The sequence below is a fragment of the Oryza sativa genome, chromosome 7 (assembly GCF_034140825.1).
Source record: "Oryza sativa Japonica Group chromosome 7, ASM3414082v1".
NCBI lineage: Eukaryota > Viridiplantae > Streptophyta > Magnoliopsida > Poales > Poaceae > Oryza > Oryza sativa.
The window spans coordinates 21,040,314-21,053,861 of NC_089041.1; the positions used below are offsets into that span (position 1 = coordinate 21,040,314).

General features: G+C 44.5%; 2 protein-coding genes across 2 annotated transcripts; one reads left to right on the forward strand and one right to left on the reverse strand.

Moving 5' to 3' along the window:
- Positions 1-121: 121 nt before the first annotated feature.
- Positions 122-5,306, forward strand: LOC4343456 (pre-rRNA-processing protein ESF1). The gene is made up of 7 exons (XM_015791663.3): positions 122-787; positions 1,565-1,681; positions 2,395-2,669; positions 2,879-3,041; positions 3,266-3,394; positions 3,962-4,686; positions 4,826-5,306. The coding sequence occupies exons 1-7, from the start codon at positions 149-151 to the stop codon at positions 5,052-5,054; spliced, it is 2,277 nt and encodes a 758-aa protein (XP_015647149.1). The 5' UTR covers positions 122-148; the 3' UTR covers positions 5,055-5,306.
- Positions 5,307-5,846: 540 nt separating this feature from the next.
- Positions 5,847-11,237, reverse strand: LOC107278115 (disease resistance protein PIK6-NP-like). The gene is made up of 2 exons (XM_015792052.3): positions 10,891-11,237; positions 5,847-10,755 (listed from the first exon to the last, which is right to left on the reverse strand). Exon 2 carries the CDS (start codon positions 9,497-9,499, stop codon positions 6,278-6,280), a length of 3,222 nt encoding a protein of 1,073 aa, XP_015647538.1. The 5' UTR covers positions 9,500-10,755; positions 10,891-11,237; the 3' UTR covers positions 5,847-6,277.
- Positions 11,238-13,548: the final 2,311 nt, after the last annotated feature.

The window sequence follows — 13,548 nt, forward strand, 5'->3', positions numbered from 1 at the left end:
CCGCACACCGACAGGTGGGCCCACTGCAGCGCCTACATGGGCCGGCTCGGGTGAATTAGTTGGCCAAAACTGTCGGCCCATGTAAGGTCCATAAAACCGAGGTTTACCCTTGCGCGTCGCCGCCACTCGCAAGCAAGCAGCCGCCGCCATGGCGCCGCCGGGCAACTCCGACGAGCTCGCGAGCTCCAAGAAGGTGAAGAAATCTAACTCCAAGGAGGAGAGGAAGCACAAGAAGGGCAAGCATGAGCGCCCCGCCGCCTCCGACGAAGCGCCGACTCCCCGCAGCGACGCGAAGGGGAGCAAGGGCAAGAAGCGGAAGCACAAGGACGGGGAGGGGGAGAAGGAGCACGGGAAGAGGTCCAAGGAGAGGAAGGGGGAGGGCGAGGCGGCGGAGGCGAGGCGCGGGGACGACAAGGTGAGGCGGGCGATGGAGGACGAGAGGTTCGCGGCGGCGCGGACCGACCCGAGGTTCCGGGCGATGCGGCGGAAGGAGGCGAAGGTGGAGCTCGACTCGAGGTTCACCAGCATGCTGACGGACCCGAGGTTCTCGTCGTCGTCGGCGCCGGTGGACAAGCACGGCAGGAGGCGCCGCAAGAAGGGTGGCAGGGAGAACCCGATGCTGCAGTACTATCTCAACCAGGAGGAAGAGGAGGAAAAGGAGAAGGCCAAGTTGGTTGAAGAAGAGGAAGAAGAGGGGGACGCAGAAGAGCAGCAAGGGGAAGAAGAGAGCTCCAGTAGCGACGACGACGACGACGATGAGGACGAAGAAGAGGACGATGACGACGAGGTGGTACTTTGCTTACAATTTTTTGATGGTTTGGTTTATATTTCGTTCAATTCTCTCGCTTGTAGCATGGAAGTACTTTATTTACTTTATACGTCTCGTCCATTCTACATATTATATGGTAGATGATAGTGATTAGCTCCTCCAAGAACTCAATTGCATATATCTTGTTTGGAGCATGATTTGTAGGGGACTACTTTTGAGTCTGAGTTTAGTTTTAAGAGCATTAAGTACTTCTTGTTTTTCTATCAATATATGGTCTTGGTCATTTGTAACCACGGTATGTTCAATCTGATGTTACAAGTGTTATGAACTGTTAAACTTTTTTTTTTGGGCCGAATGTGTAGGTTATAGAGCTATGTGGTTGTACCAAGATATGCGTCTTTGTAGCTACGCATTTTTAATAGTCGACTAACCAAAAAAAACAAAGGGCATGTGTTTGTGTTGTGGTATTTGACACAATCCCTTCGAATTGCTTGGGACTCAAGTGCACTTTGTTTGTCCAAATGTCCAATTGAAGGGATTGGACATAAACCCACATGTCAAAGACCCTACTTTACTCATGTACTCAGCTGACAATGACATGCCACTGTTAGTATTTTTATCCACCATCCTGCCGCTTAAATCTATTTTTTGAGTTAGCCTTGTAATTTTTGTATTTTGTAAGCATTGATTAATGATTGCAATATTTATGTAGTTTTCGCCCTTCAAGAAAAAAAAACAATGTTTTGCAACATTATTCTTGCATTATATCTAATACATGGTCCTTTTTTTTCACAGTACTCTGTCGGCAGTGACATTGCGCATTATTTGATGGGCAGGCATGATGATACACCTATGATTGACAAGGAAACCCATAGGCTTGCTGTTGTTAATATGGACTGGGATCATATTAAGGTGTGTGATGATTGAAAATAATTATTTTTTTGTCAAGCAAACCTATTAGCATAAACAATTTACAGAAATATTAAAAAAGGCTTTGTTACTGGATGCTTAAGAATTACCTTGAAACCAATAATTTTACTGAAAAAACTTGTTTATTATGTGATTACATTTTTTTAATGCTTTTGCTTTTATGAGCGCATTGGTAGCTTCTATCGAACACTTTTGTGCCATTGGGGTGATGTTTGGAAAAAAATTGTCTGCTAGGTGGCAGCAGCATTTACAGAGTATGTTTTATGGCTGAAAGATGTTTATGTTTATTTCTTATGTTCTGTTTAAATCAGGTGAAATTTCTATGTGTACTACTCTCTTTTCTTTTAGTTGAGGACCTAATAGTCCACCATATAAATTCACTTATTTTATCAAACATAGTTATTGAGGATGCTAGTTCTTGTAAACAAATGTAGTTGCATCTAAGTTCTTGTAAAAAAATGTTGTTGACAGAGCAGTGCACACTGAGGCACTTGGCGAACACATATCCAAACTCTAAAAATGCTTGGACTTTGGAAAGTTTAGAGGGCAAATCCAACTTAGCAAAATCCTGGTTGTTAAAATGAAGATCTGAGTTGTTACATTGTTATTTTGTCTCCTTGCAACTTTCAATTGATTAGTTTTGTTCATCCTTCATTGTACAATAATACTATATTTTGTTTGCGTCCTTCCAATAGGCAGTTGACCTGTATATGGTGATGACATCTTGCCTCCCAAAAGGTGGGCGAGTCTTATCAGTGTCAGTCTATCCATCAGAATTTGGACTTGAGCGCATGAAAATTGAGTCAACTAAGGGCCCAGCTGCCCTTGTTGATGTCAATGGTAGTGATGGTGAATATAGTGGTGGTGATGATGATGACGACGATGAAGAAGAAGAAGATAGTAGTGACACTGAACATGATTCTGAGGCTGAAAACAACAAGCTACGTACTTATGAGCTAAACAGACTGAGGTTAGTAACAAAATGGAGAAGGATTTTTTTTTATCTGTTTTTCTGGGACTTGTAGACAGTCTTTAACATGTTCAAATCCTATGTGTAAATATATGTTTTTCTGCTTGATGTATTTATCACTGTCTGTGTATGAGGAGACATTCTCATCTATTCAATTTTTTATACAACAATGTAATACCAATCTTATGCGTACGCTTATCTTGTTGTAGGTATTACTATGCAGTTGTGGTGTGTGATTCCAGTGCAACTGCAAATCACCTGTACATGAATCTTGATGGTACAGAATTATTGAAAACATCAAATGTGTTCGACTTGCAGTTTATTCCTGACTCTATGGAATTTAAACATCCTGCTCGTGATGTTGCTACAGAGGTATCTTACTTTACTACATTGTATCATCAGCAATTTTGGTATATAATAAGGTTGAAACATGAAACATTGAAATAAAACTGATCCTTTTCCTTCTTCAAAAGTGACTTGCCATGTTATTTTTCCATTGTTCAAGTTAACATCTTTTAAGTTTAGTATAACTTGCTTTTCAATTGTGCTAAAAGAATTACTTTTAGTTTGTCAGTGATTTGTTTGATATTATGCAGGCACCTCCAAGTTACAAGGAGCCTAATTTTGAAACTCGTGCTTTGCAACATAGCAAGGTTAAGCTCACGTGGGACGATGATGAACCAGAACGCAAAAAGGTCTTGAGGCGAAAGTTCACTGATGATCAGGTTCATTCTTATATAAATTATTTTGTTTGTGTTACGAGTTTATAGTTTTTTGGTAGGTCCAATAACATGATAAACAATTATGGAGTAACATGTCATGAGCTGGGCCGCTGGCACTAAAGTCAATAATATTTTGCAATTCATCTCCCTTTTTATGTGAAAGTTCTTTCCCTGTGAACGGCTATGAGTTATACTGGTTTGTCTCGATGTTTGCCTATCGTGTAGGGATGATATTTTCCTTATTCGTTTTTATTAGGCACAAATTGATTTGGCACAATCTTTTAAATTGAAATGTGACCATACATTTCTTTCTCAATATATTGTTGCTATATAGAAAAATCATGTCCATATGTAAGTACATTGAAATACAAATCTAGCAGGTACCGCCTTTGTATCACTAAATAGTTATTTGAATGTCCTAATTGTTGGTCAAAACTAACGAAGTTTGAATCTTAAAATTTCTGTGCCTTATGAGTTGAATGGATATAGTACCTTTGTTGTTGTGTCCTTGTCCTTTTATTTTTGTTTTGGTCTACAGTTTTGGTAACTTTGTTCATGTTTTTGCTGCAGTTAGATGATCTTGATATGTACTTAGCAAGTGATGACAGTGCATCAGACGATGAAGGTGCAGATAATCATGGTGACGAGTCTCTACAAAGTGGAGCCAAAAGAAAGTTAACAAGGGAGGAGAGGTTGGCTCTTCTACTACAAGGTGACAAATCCGAGGAGGAACAAACTGATGGCGAGGACATGGAGATAACATTCAACACAGAGCTTGAGGACCTTAGCAAGCGTATACTTGACAGAAAGGTCAACAATGAGAAGACTGTCTGGGAGAAGCACCAAGAGAAAATGAAAGAGAAACGTAAATCTAGGAAGAGAAGGTCAAAGGATGATGATGATGATGGCTATAGCAGCGAAGATGGCCTGGATGAACATGACGATTTCTTTGATGATGAAATGTCTGATGAAGAAATTAAGCCAAACAAGAAGCAGAAGGCAAAGGCCAAAGATAAAGGAAAGGGGAAAGGAAAGGACAAACTCCCAGAACAACATTTGGAGGATGAAGCAACCAGAGAAGAGTTGGAGCTTTTGGTTGCGGCTGACAAGGATGCAGGCAACGGTGCAAAGGGTTATAACTTGAAGCGCAAAAAGGGTACGAAGGGCAAGAAGGGTAAAGAGCAATCTGTTGAGGACGAACTTCCCGACATAGATCTTAGCAAAGATGAGAGGTTCTCAGCCATGTTCAATTCTCATTGGTTTGCGGTGGATCCTACTGATCCCCAGTACAAAAGGTATACTATGCGCATTCGCCCATCAGACTACTTCAGAATTCATACTACTAGTGTAGCCTACATGATCTGCAATTCTGCATCTTCTTGGTTCAGTTTTACACATGTTAAATTGCTAACTGTTGCTGATGGTTACTTACAGGAGTGCGGCCTTTATGCGCAAGCAAGCTGGGATAAAGGGAGCACATGAACCATCTCTGGGAGGTAGAGGTAGTGGTAGAGGTACATTGCCACCTGATGATGTGCCTACCGATACTCATGACCAGAAACCTGATGGCACATCCACGGAGAAGCTGGAAACAATGTCTGCAGTCAAGTCACTAAAACGGAAGCTTACTGCATTAAAAAACACAAGCAAGAGTGACCGATAGAGAAAAGCTTTGCTTTACCCTGATGACCAATGAACAAGCTTTTTTTTTTATTTGTCTATGACGAGAGTTATTTTGGCTTTAGAATAGTTTTTAGGTATGTTATTTATGTTTGCTACCTACCTATGAAAATGTGTCAAAATTTGGGTTTTGACAATGATCAAGTAGGACAATTTTGTTATCCTTAATATTTTCGAATATAGTTCTATTATTTTCAGGCTATAAAATTAAATTATGATGGTGGCTTTGTACCAACATTAGTGGAATATTAGAAGCCACCTTCTGTTTTTTTGGCCTTCTAAATATAATTTTAGAAATAAACCCTCCAAGAACTAATGTCAAACCTGAAATTTTTGGTCATGTAGAATGATAACGCTGCCACATGGGTAAACCTGTTGTATGCCAGGCTGCAAGCCATGAACTGTGGAGCTATAGTAATTGGCATGTGCATGTTTATTTTTTATAAGAGTTTTTAGATAGTAGTTTATTTTTAAAATTCAAACAAAAATGTTCAAGAAATTAAGAAAATCCATCAGACAAGAACCGTTACAGCACGCGAGCAGGAATCCTCTCGCTTAGCTCCGACGAAACTGAAAACGAGCAGAGAAGTTTTTGTGCTGCGTGAAGCTGCAGCATTTTCTGTTTTTTTTCTCTTTTTTTTACTATTCTCCAAAGCTGGAGATTTTACATACAAAGCATGCCGAATTAAACACAAGATTCACCAAACTCGTGCCATCCCACCACGTTTGGAGTGATCAGCTCGGCATGCCGAATTAACACACGCAGGAACAGAAATGCAGGATGCAACTAAAACAATCTTAAAAACAAAAATGCACACAAGATTACAATGTTGCCATCAACACTGAATACACTGAATACATAAAAGTAGGAAGAACATGAAGGCCTTATTTCATCATCTTTTCATCTTTATTCATAGTAGAAGAAACTGTAATAGAAATACCATCTTTTCATCTTTATTCATAGTAGAAGCAACTGTACCATCTTTTCATCTTTATTCATAGTAGAAGCAACTGTACCATCTTTTCATCTTTATTCATAGTAGAAGCAACTGTAATAGAAATACCTCCCAAGTTCCTTTCATCTTTATTCATAGTAGAAGCACTGTAATAGAAATACCTCCCAAGCAGGAGGAGCAGCATCAACAATCCTTATCCTTGACGATCGAAGGTAATTTGAGCGTGAAAGTAATACCACCATTGTTGTGTTCACTGACTTTGATTCTCAGGTAGTTTGAGCGTGAAAGTAATACCATTGCTGTGTTCACTGACTTTTCTTTTCAGTTTTTCCAGATTCTGCGGGTTGCACGTTCCCCCCTTGAGTTCGAGGTGTGTGAGACTCTGCAGCTTACGGACCCCTGAAAGCTTCTCCATGTGAGTGAAGGACCAAACTATCTTTTCAAGCTTATCAGGGTTTCGGTAACCAAAGGTGACGCTGATAATAATATCATCTTCAATGATAAGGTCCATGAGATTCCCAAAACTCCAGAACCGGAGAGCGCCTTCTGCAAATGAATGGTAGCAAAGCCTGAGATAGCGTATGCCATCGAGCCTGCTAAGTACATCGAGGGCGCCCTGATTCAAAAAGGTGTCACGTAGAGTTATCTTGGCAAGGTGATGGAGCTCCTTGATCCTGGGAGGCAACCTGCTTCTGATGCTACAGATGTGTAGGCTCTCCAGAAGCTTTGGAGGTCTCAGTAAAATAGCATCAATAGCATCCCAGTTACCCGGTGGATCCATTCGGATTGACAAGGACAGAAGACCTCTATGGAGTTTGTCAACCTGAAGGAATAAATCTATCAAGCTAGCTTTCGTGCCAGATAGAACCACACCCAGCTTCTTCAGGTGCTCGAGTTTGTCACCAATGTTGTTCAGTTCTGTAGCACTGTTGGAAACTTTGACATGGGACAATATCTCCATCTTTTCCATAGTTGCAACAGCACGAGGCACGCAGACAGTGGAGAAGAATTCCTTGGACTTGACAATGTCTTTGCCTGGGCAGACAATAATGCACCCAGCAAGCAGGTGCTTTAGCATTGGCAGCGCTGTGTGGAACACCTGTACCCTTGTTCCTCGGATGTCAAGTGTCTCTAAGAGCCTCAGCTGACCTATTTGCTTGGGCAGTTGGGCAACATCTGTGTTCCGGAGACTTAGATACTTGAGTTTGTGAATCTTGCATACGGTATGGAGGTCGTTTGCCTTGAGGCCCTTACGACCTTCCAAATCGAGTACAGTCAGCAGCAACCTTGAAGTGCTGGAAAGTGAGTTCAAGAACCTTGTGATATTAGAGTTAGCCGGATGGAGTTGCATGCCGTTCCGGATTGAGTAGAGGAGATCCAAGTCAAGTGGCAACTGGTTGTTGAGCAATAGGTCCTCAACTGTCGAAGACTCCCTGTCTATCAAATCGGCAACCACAGGATGCACAGTGCAGCTCTTTACCTTACGTGCACCGCTGAGTCCAGAAGGAACAATAAGCTTCTGTCTGAGCATGGCTTCGAAACAGTGCCCAGCTTCAATCTCTGCACTCGACTGATCCACTTGGGTAATCAAGCCTTGGGCAACCCATCGTCTTAGTAAACTTGCTCTTCGGACGCCATCGGGCATGCTGATTCCACGGGTGAAAACGGTTGAATACCATAAGCAGTTCTTGTAATTATTTGGCAGTGCTTGGTAGCAGAAGGCCATTATTCTGTCCTGCCTCCCATGATCTGTATATTCTTTACCAAGGCTTGTATTCAGGACCTGCAACTGGTGTTCCGTCGTTTCAGGATTGTAGTAGAGGGCATGGAGGAACATCTTCATGCAGAAGACATCAGGGCAGCATTGGGTGAGGATATTGCACAAAATTCCTTTCAAGTGTCTGTCATCGTATCTGTGGGGAAGCAGGGCGAGCGCTCTGTTGAGGTAAATATCAACGAGAGAGTAGATTACCGGAGGCCCACATTTGGCAGAGTCACAGCAATATTTTGCCATCTTACTATCATTTGTGCAGAGTATTACTGCACTGTCAGAGCAACCCGTCGAGCTCAACAATTCCAGGACCTGATGCCATAACACTGGGTAATTCAAACCGGAAAGAACAAGCAGCACATTTTCATTGCTCAATTTCTTGGCAAGCCTCTGCCTGTCTTCTGCCTCATTGTCTGTCTCCCTTTCTTTCGGGTGTCTCAGCTTGTCAACCATGGCCTTTGTAATCTCCGAGAGAATCGGAGGTCGTTGGAGAGCAACGTGGAGCTCCTCATCAGTCCATGGATTACGCCAGTGACTCTTGTAACGCTTGAGCATGGTCTCTCCAACAGCAGCTTCATCCATGCCATCTTGCACACTGATTATGACGACCCTGATATGCTGCTGCTTGTTGCCACCGTCCGACTGGGGCAGCAGCGGCTGCTGGTCATCACCATCCGACTGGGGCAGTTGCTGCTGCTGCTTGATGCCGCCTCCCGACTGCAGAGGCGGCGGCTGCTCCTTGTCACCACCCTCCGACTGCAGAGGTGGCGGCTGCTCCTTGTCGCCACCCTCCGACTGCAGAGGCAGCGGCTGCTCCTTGTCACCACCCTCCGACTGCAGAGGCAGCGGCTGCTCCTTGTCACCACCCTCCGACTGCAGAGGCGGCGGCTGCTCCTTGTTGCCGCCATCTGACTGCAGTGGCAGTGGCTGGACCTTGTCATCCTGCTTGTCGCTGCCGTCAGACTGGAGTGGTGGCTGCAGCTTGACACAGCCTCCCGATTGCACAGGCGGCGGTGGCTGCTCCTTGTCATCATGCTTGTTGCCGCCATCCAACAGAGGCTGCGGCTGCTGCTTGTCGTCGCTGTTCAACTCCTCCGGTGGCTTCACCTCAACGTAAAGATATTCTGTGAACGGCTTGAGCCGCGAGAGAGCCTCATCCACGCTGCCGTAGTCGCCATACCAGCCATCCTCGAGTATGGCACGCCGGGAAGGATTGTTCCAGCTGCCAGCATTGGTGCGCCTCTGGTTGCGCGGCCTCACACTAGCATCCCTGGGCTCCATTGTGGTGGTCACCTCGACGGGAAGCTGGTGATGAGAAACGGCAATGCCGTACCTCGCCTGCCTCTCACTAATTTCGCGTGCCTGGATCTTGAGCTCGCGGATCCGGGTGACGACCCGGTGGCGAGCTACCATTTCCCAGGGCAGCCAACCGCAACGCGCGCTACCAGACTGCGTGTAGAGCTCAACGCAATTTCTGGAATCGAATGCAAGCTCCATGACCTGCTTCATCCACGGGCGGAGCTGGTAGTCACCGGCAGTGGTACTCCCCTTGTTGGCCACGATGTGGCGGAGCACGTTGTTCATGCTCTCCATCTCTTGCATGATGAACTGCAGGTCCTCACGGACCCTGCCAAGCAGCCGGGCCTCGTCCTGGATGAGGCCCAGCACCAAGTTGACAGCGCCAAATGCTATGTCGGCCATCTCTTCTTCTTAGCTCTAGCTAGCTTATCAATGATCCGCCTATCTTCCGATCGATCAACAGTGGCAGCTGGTAGCTGCTACCATCCGGCCATGGCATGCAATGCAATAGGAGGTAGGAGCAGGAAGCAATTCCCACGTATGGTTGATAACCCTCTCCTCTCGTCTCACGGCAGAACAAAACAGGACTGCTTTTGTTTCTTTGTCAGCAGGATACAATTCGTGTTCCAACATTATTCCAGCCTACGGGCCATTTGGAGTCCAGCCATCTCTCTTGTCGTAAGCTCCTTGTGCTATTGCCTGCATCTTCTCTGCCCCTTCTACAATCATTTTATGCTTTGCTTGTGATCTGCAAAAGAGCAATTCGGATGGTATCTAACAGCCGCCTGCCCCTGAAGCAAAAGCAGCTGCATTTCTTGCTTTCCAAAGATACCAGCTTACAGCTGAACACCCAACAGATAGCTAGTCCGGCCCATTTGGATATCTTCAATTAGAGGCAGAATCTTGAAATTTGATTAATGCTGGGATCAGTGTATTCTTTCTTCCAGCATTAGGCTGTGTTTAGTTCTGCACTAAAATTGGAAGTTTGACTGAAATTGGAAGTTTAAAGAAAAAAGTTGGAAGTTGGTGTGAGTAGAAAAGTTTTGATGTGATGGAAAAGTTGTAAGTTTGAAGAAAAAATTGGGAACTAAACAAGGCCTTAATCAAGTTCATTTGTATTAGTGTATCCCAGCATCAATCAAAATTCATCTGTATCTATTGACAGCTCACTCTCTCCTTCTATGTCTCAAGCTCCTCTCGTATTTATTTTCCAAGGAAAAGATGTTTTGCAAAGTGAGATTGGGTGTCAAAATCAGGGAAAGGCTCATACTAATTCTCATGCTAGCACTCTTTTACTCTTTTAGCTGTACCTTCCGTGAGGGAAGAGGGCATCTTCGCTCTTCTCTATTTTGATCTTCTCCACGAGGTCGCCACTGAAATGTCCACACAAGGAGGAGATGCATTTCCCTATTTGCGCCTCCTTGTGATTCCAAGCCTTGCATCTAGGTAAAGAACAAGCATCTCAATAAAAGGAGCATTCCACGCTGAGTCGCTGACTGACATCCCAACCGCTGCCTCTTACGTGCTGATTACCGAACAGCTTAGTACTCATGTTAATAACACCAAGGTGAGTTGGCTCCTCCAATTTTCATAGCTTGCACATTTGACAATTTGGTACCACGCCGTGAGGATTTCTCATCCGTTGAAGGACCTAAGAACTGAAATCACAAATTCATTGTGTGCAACAAATCAATAAACAGCTCGAGTCACCGATCCCAAATCTTCCCAAATCAATTGGAGTAGAAGAGAGTCTAATCTACTATGTATAGAACTATAGATTGTTGAATACCGACCTTCCTCTTAGATCCTCCATCTCCATGCCCCCTCGGTCCGCGCCATGGCCATGGGACAGTAGGAAGGCCGATGACGGGAGATGGGAGGGCCGGTCACCCCTCGTCGCTGGGCCGGCGCCCGGCGGAGGCCCACCGGAGGTGTGGAGGCGTGGAGAAGGACAGCAGAGCGAGCGACGGCGAGGGCGGCGGCGGCGACCGGCGAAGGCCTGCACGCCTGGATGCATGGATGGAATGCAACGCTAGGGGCTGAAGGCTAGCGGCGTCGCCGGAAGTCGTCGGGATGGCGGAACGGCCGAGCCGCCGCGCCGCCGAGGAGCGGCGCGGCCGCATTGCGTGTCGGCGGTACCAGTTGGCGAGCAGGTCGAGAGAGACGAGAAGTTCGCGAGCTGATAGACTATGGGCCGTGGGCTGGATTGATAATTTTAAAGTCTATATTAGGTTCCTCGACTATGGCTGATAGGCTGAGCTTGAATTTTCTCACCCAACCATAATAAAATTTTAAAATTCAGATATGCCACATAAGTCACATCCGACGTGGTGCCATGTAAGTGCGTCCTAGGTGGCATGATATTGGGTAGATCCACGTCTTTTCATATGAAAAAGAGAGGAGATATAGAGAGAGAGGGAGTGCTCACAAGACATGACGTTCGACAGTGTGTGAAGTAAGCAGAGGTCCATGTCTGCCAACAATCGTGTTCTTTGGATCTGAAGTAGTGACGGAGGACTAGATCCGATGACGCTTCACGGGCTCAAGAGGTGTGAAGACCGAGACCCGCATTTCATGAGCTCAGGTAGCACTGCCACCGAGACCCGCACTAAACTGCCAAGATATGTATACCGCCGGACCCTCATCACTGCCTTTACCCAATGCACATTGTCATCCGACAAGCTATCGTCATCCTTGTCAAATTAATTCTATGTATCTCGTCCTGCGTGATGCATATCTCAGGCCTGGACTTTTTGTCAATCGTTCACCCATTTTTTATGAACGGTTAATTAGTTGTTGCAAGGGTTCACCCATTTTTTTTAAGAAAAAAAATACCAATGGCATGAGCTTTGACGAATATATTAAGAAGAATAGAGTTTACAACTACAAAGTCTAAATTGCTATGAAACGAATGAAACATATCAGATAAGCTCAAAAAGCTAAGAGAAAAGAATCATAGCAGTCTGAAAGCATGTATTTTGGTCTATTTCTTCCATAATTAATCTTACCTCTCTCTGCCTCCATGGATTTTGCGTAAAAAACCCTTTTGTTTCTCTCTAGCCAAGTGTTCCAACGGGAGGTTAGAAGAGTTCCAACGATTTCCTTTTGCTTGGAGTGAGGATTCGTGCTTGCTAGATCATTCTACTAGGATTATATTGAGGTTTCCGGGCCTGGCAGCAAGATTCTTTGCCCACATATGTACACATTCTCAATCAATCTATTGCCGCATGAGCTTTCTCTACACCATGGTATCATACGCTTTTGATCTAATTTTCTTCCACTAACCCTCTTGTTGCCGGCCTCTGCTCGACATGCCCATCCCCACCCTACTCCTCGCCGCCGCCTTCTCTATCTAGCATGCTCACAACGCCGATCTTCCTCTTCAATGTCATTGCCGTGCAGCCTCTGGCAATAATGATTTTGGGTTTAGAATAGTTTTTAAGACCTATATGTTAGTTGTGATCGTTGTCTACCTATAATGCGTCTAAATTTTGGATTTTGATATCTCAAGAATCAGATAGGACAATCCTATTGTTCTTCAATTCGTGATTTTTTATATGGTTTTCATTTACATGTTGACCGTGGCAAACTAATCTTCGAACCATTTTTAGGCGTCAGCATCAAAGGAGCAGACAAGTATTACGGCACACAGTTTTTGCATCTTGTGTGGGATGTTGAAATGTGTGTTCCTATGATCAATTGCATGTGTGCCCAGCGGATTCTCAAGACAATCCAGCGAGAGAACAACTGTCTAGTGTTTTGAGTTGAATCCTAAGAACGTGACGAGCAAGCCTATTAATTGTCAACTCTCAACACAACAGTAATATGAGAGACTAAAATATCATGAGTAGGAAACTAGATCATGGCACTCTTGGCATTATTTTGGTAGCAGCGTGTCCTTTTTCTAAAATAACTGAGCTCTTCCTTTATGACAATGAAATAATATTCTGGGCTCAGCTGCATGGGATCGTTTTCACTAAATTTTTTTTGATACGGAGTTCTGGCCTCTGAATAGGTAAAGAGAAGTTCTCGACGGCAAGGAAGGGAACACTGAACTTTCTATGATTTTCAACTAGTTTAACCTATTTAAAATCAGACGATCGAGACGGAACATGCATTTCATATTTCCATGTGAACTCCAACAACTCGACCAAAACGCATACAGATTACAGAATACAGCAGTGGATTTCAGAGCACTACTGCAGCCAACGATCGACCCAGAGATTCACATGAGCAGTATAAATAACATTATTGCAGACTGGAATTCCTAATCAAACTTAACCCACAGCCATGGCAGAAACTCCTGCTGCAGCAGCAGCCGTGGAATTCGGGCCTCATCCTCATGACATGTTGACGCTCGACGGGGAACTTTTGCGAGTGCTCATCACCGGCGACAGGGTCCGCTTGGAGGAGATTTTGAGAGAAGCGGGTAGCTATGGTGGCGACGGTGA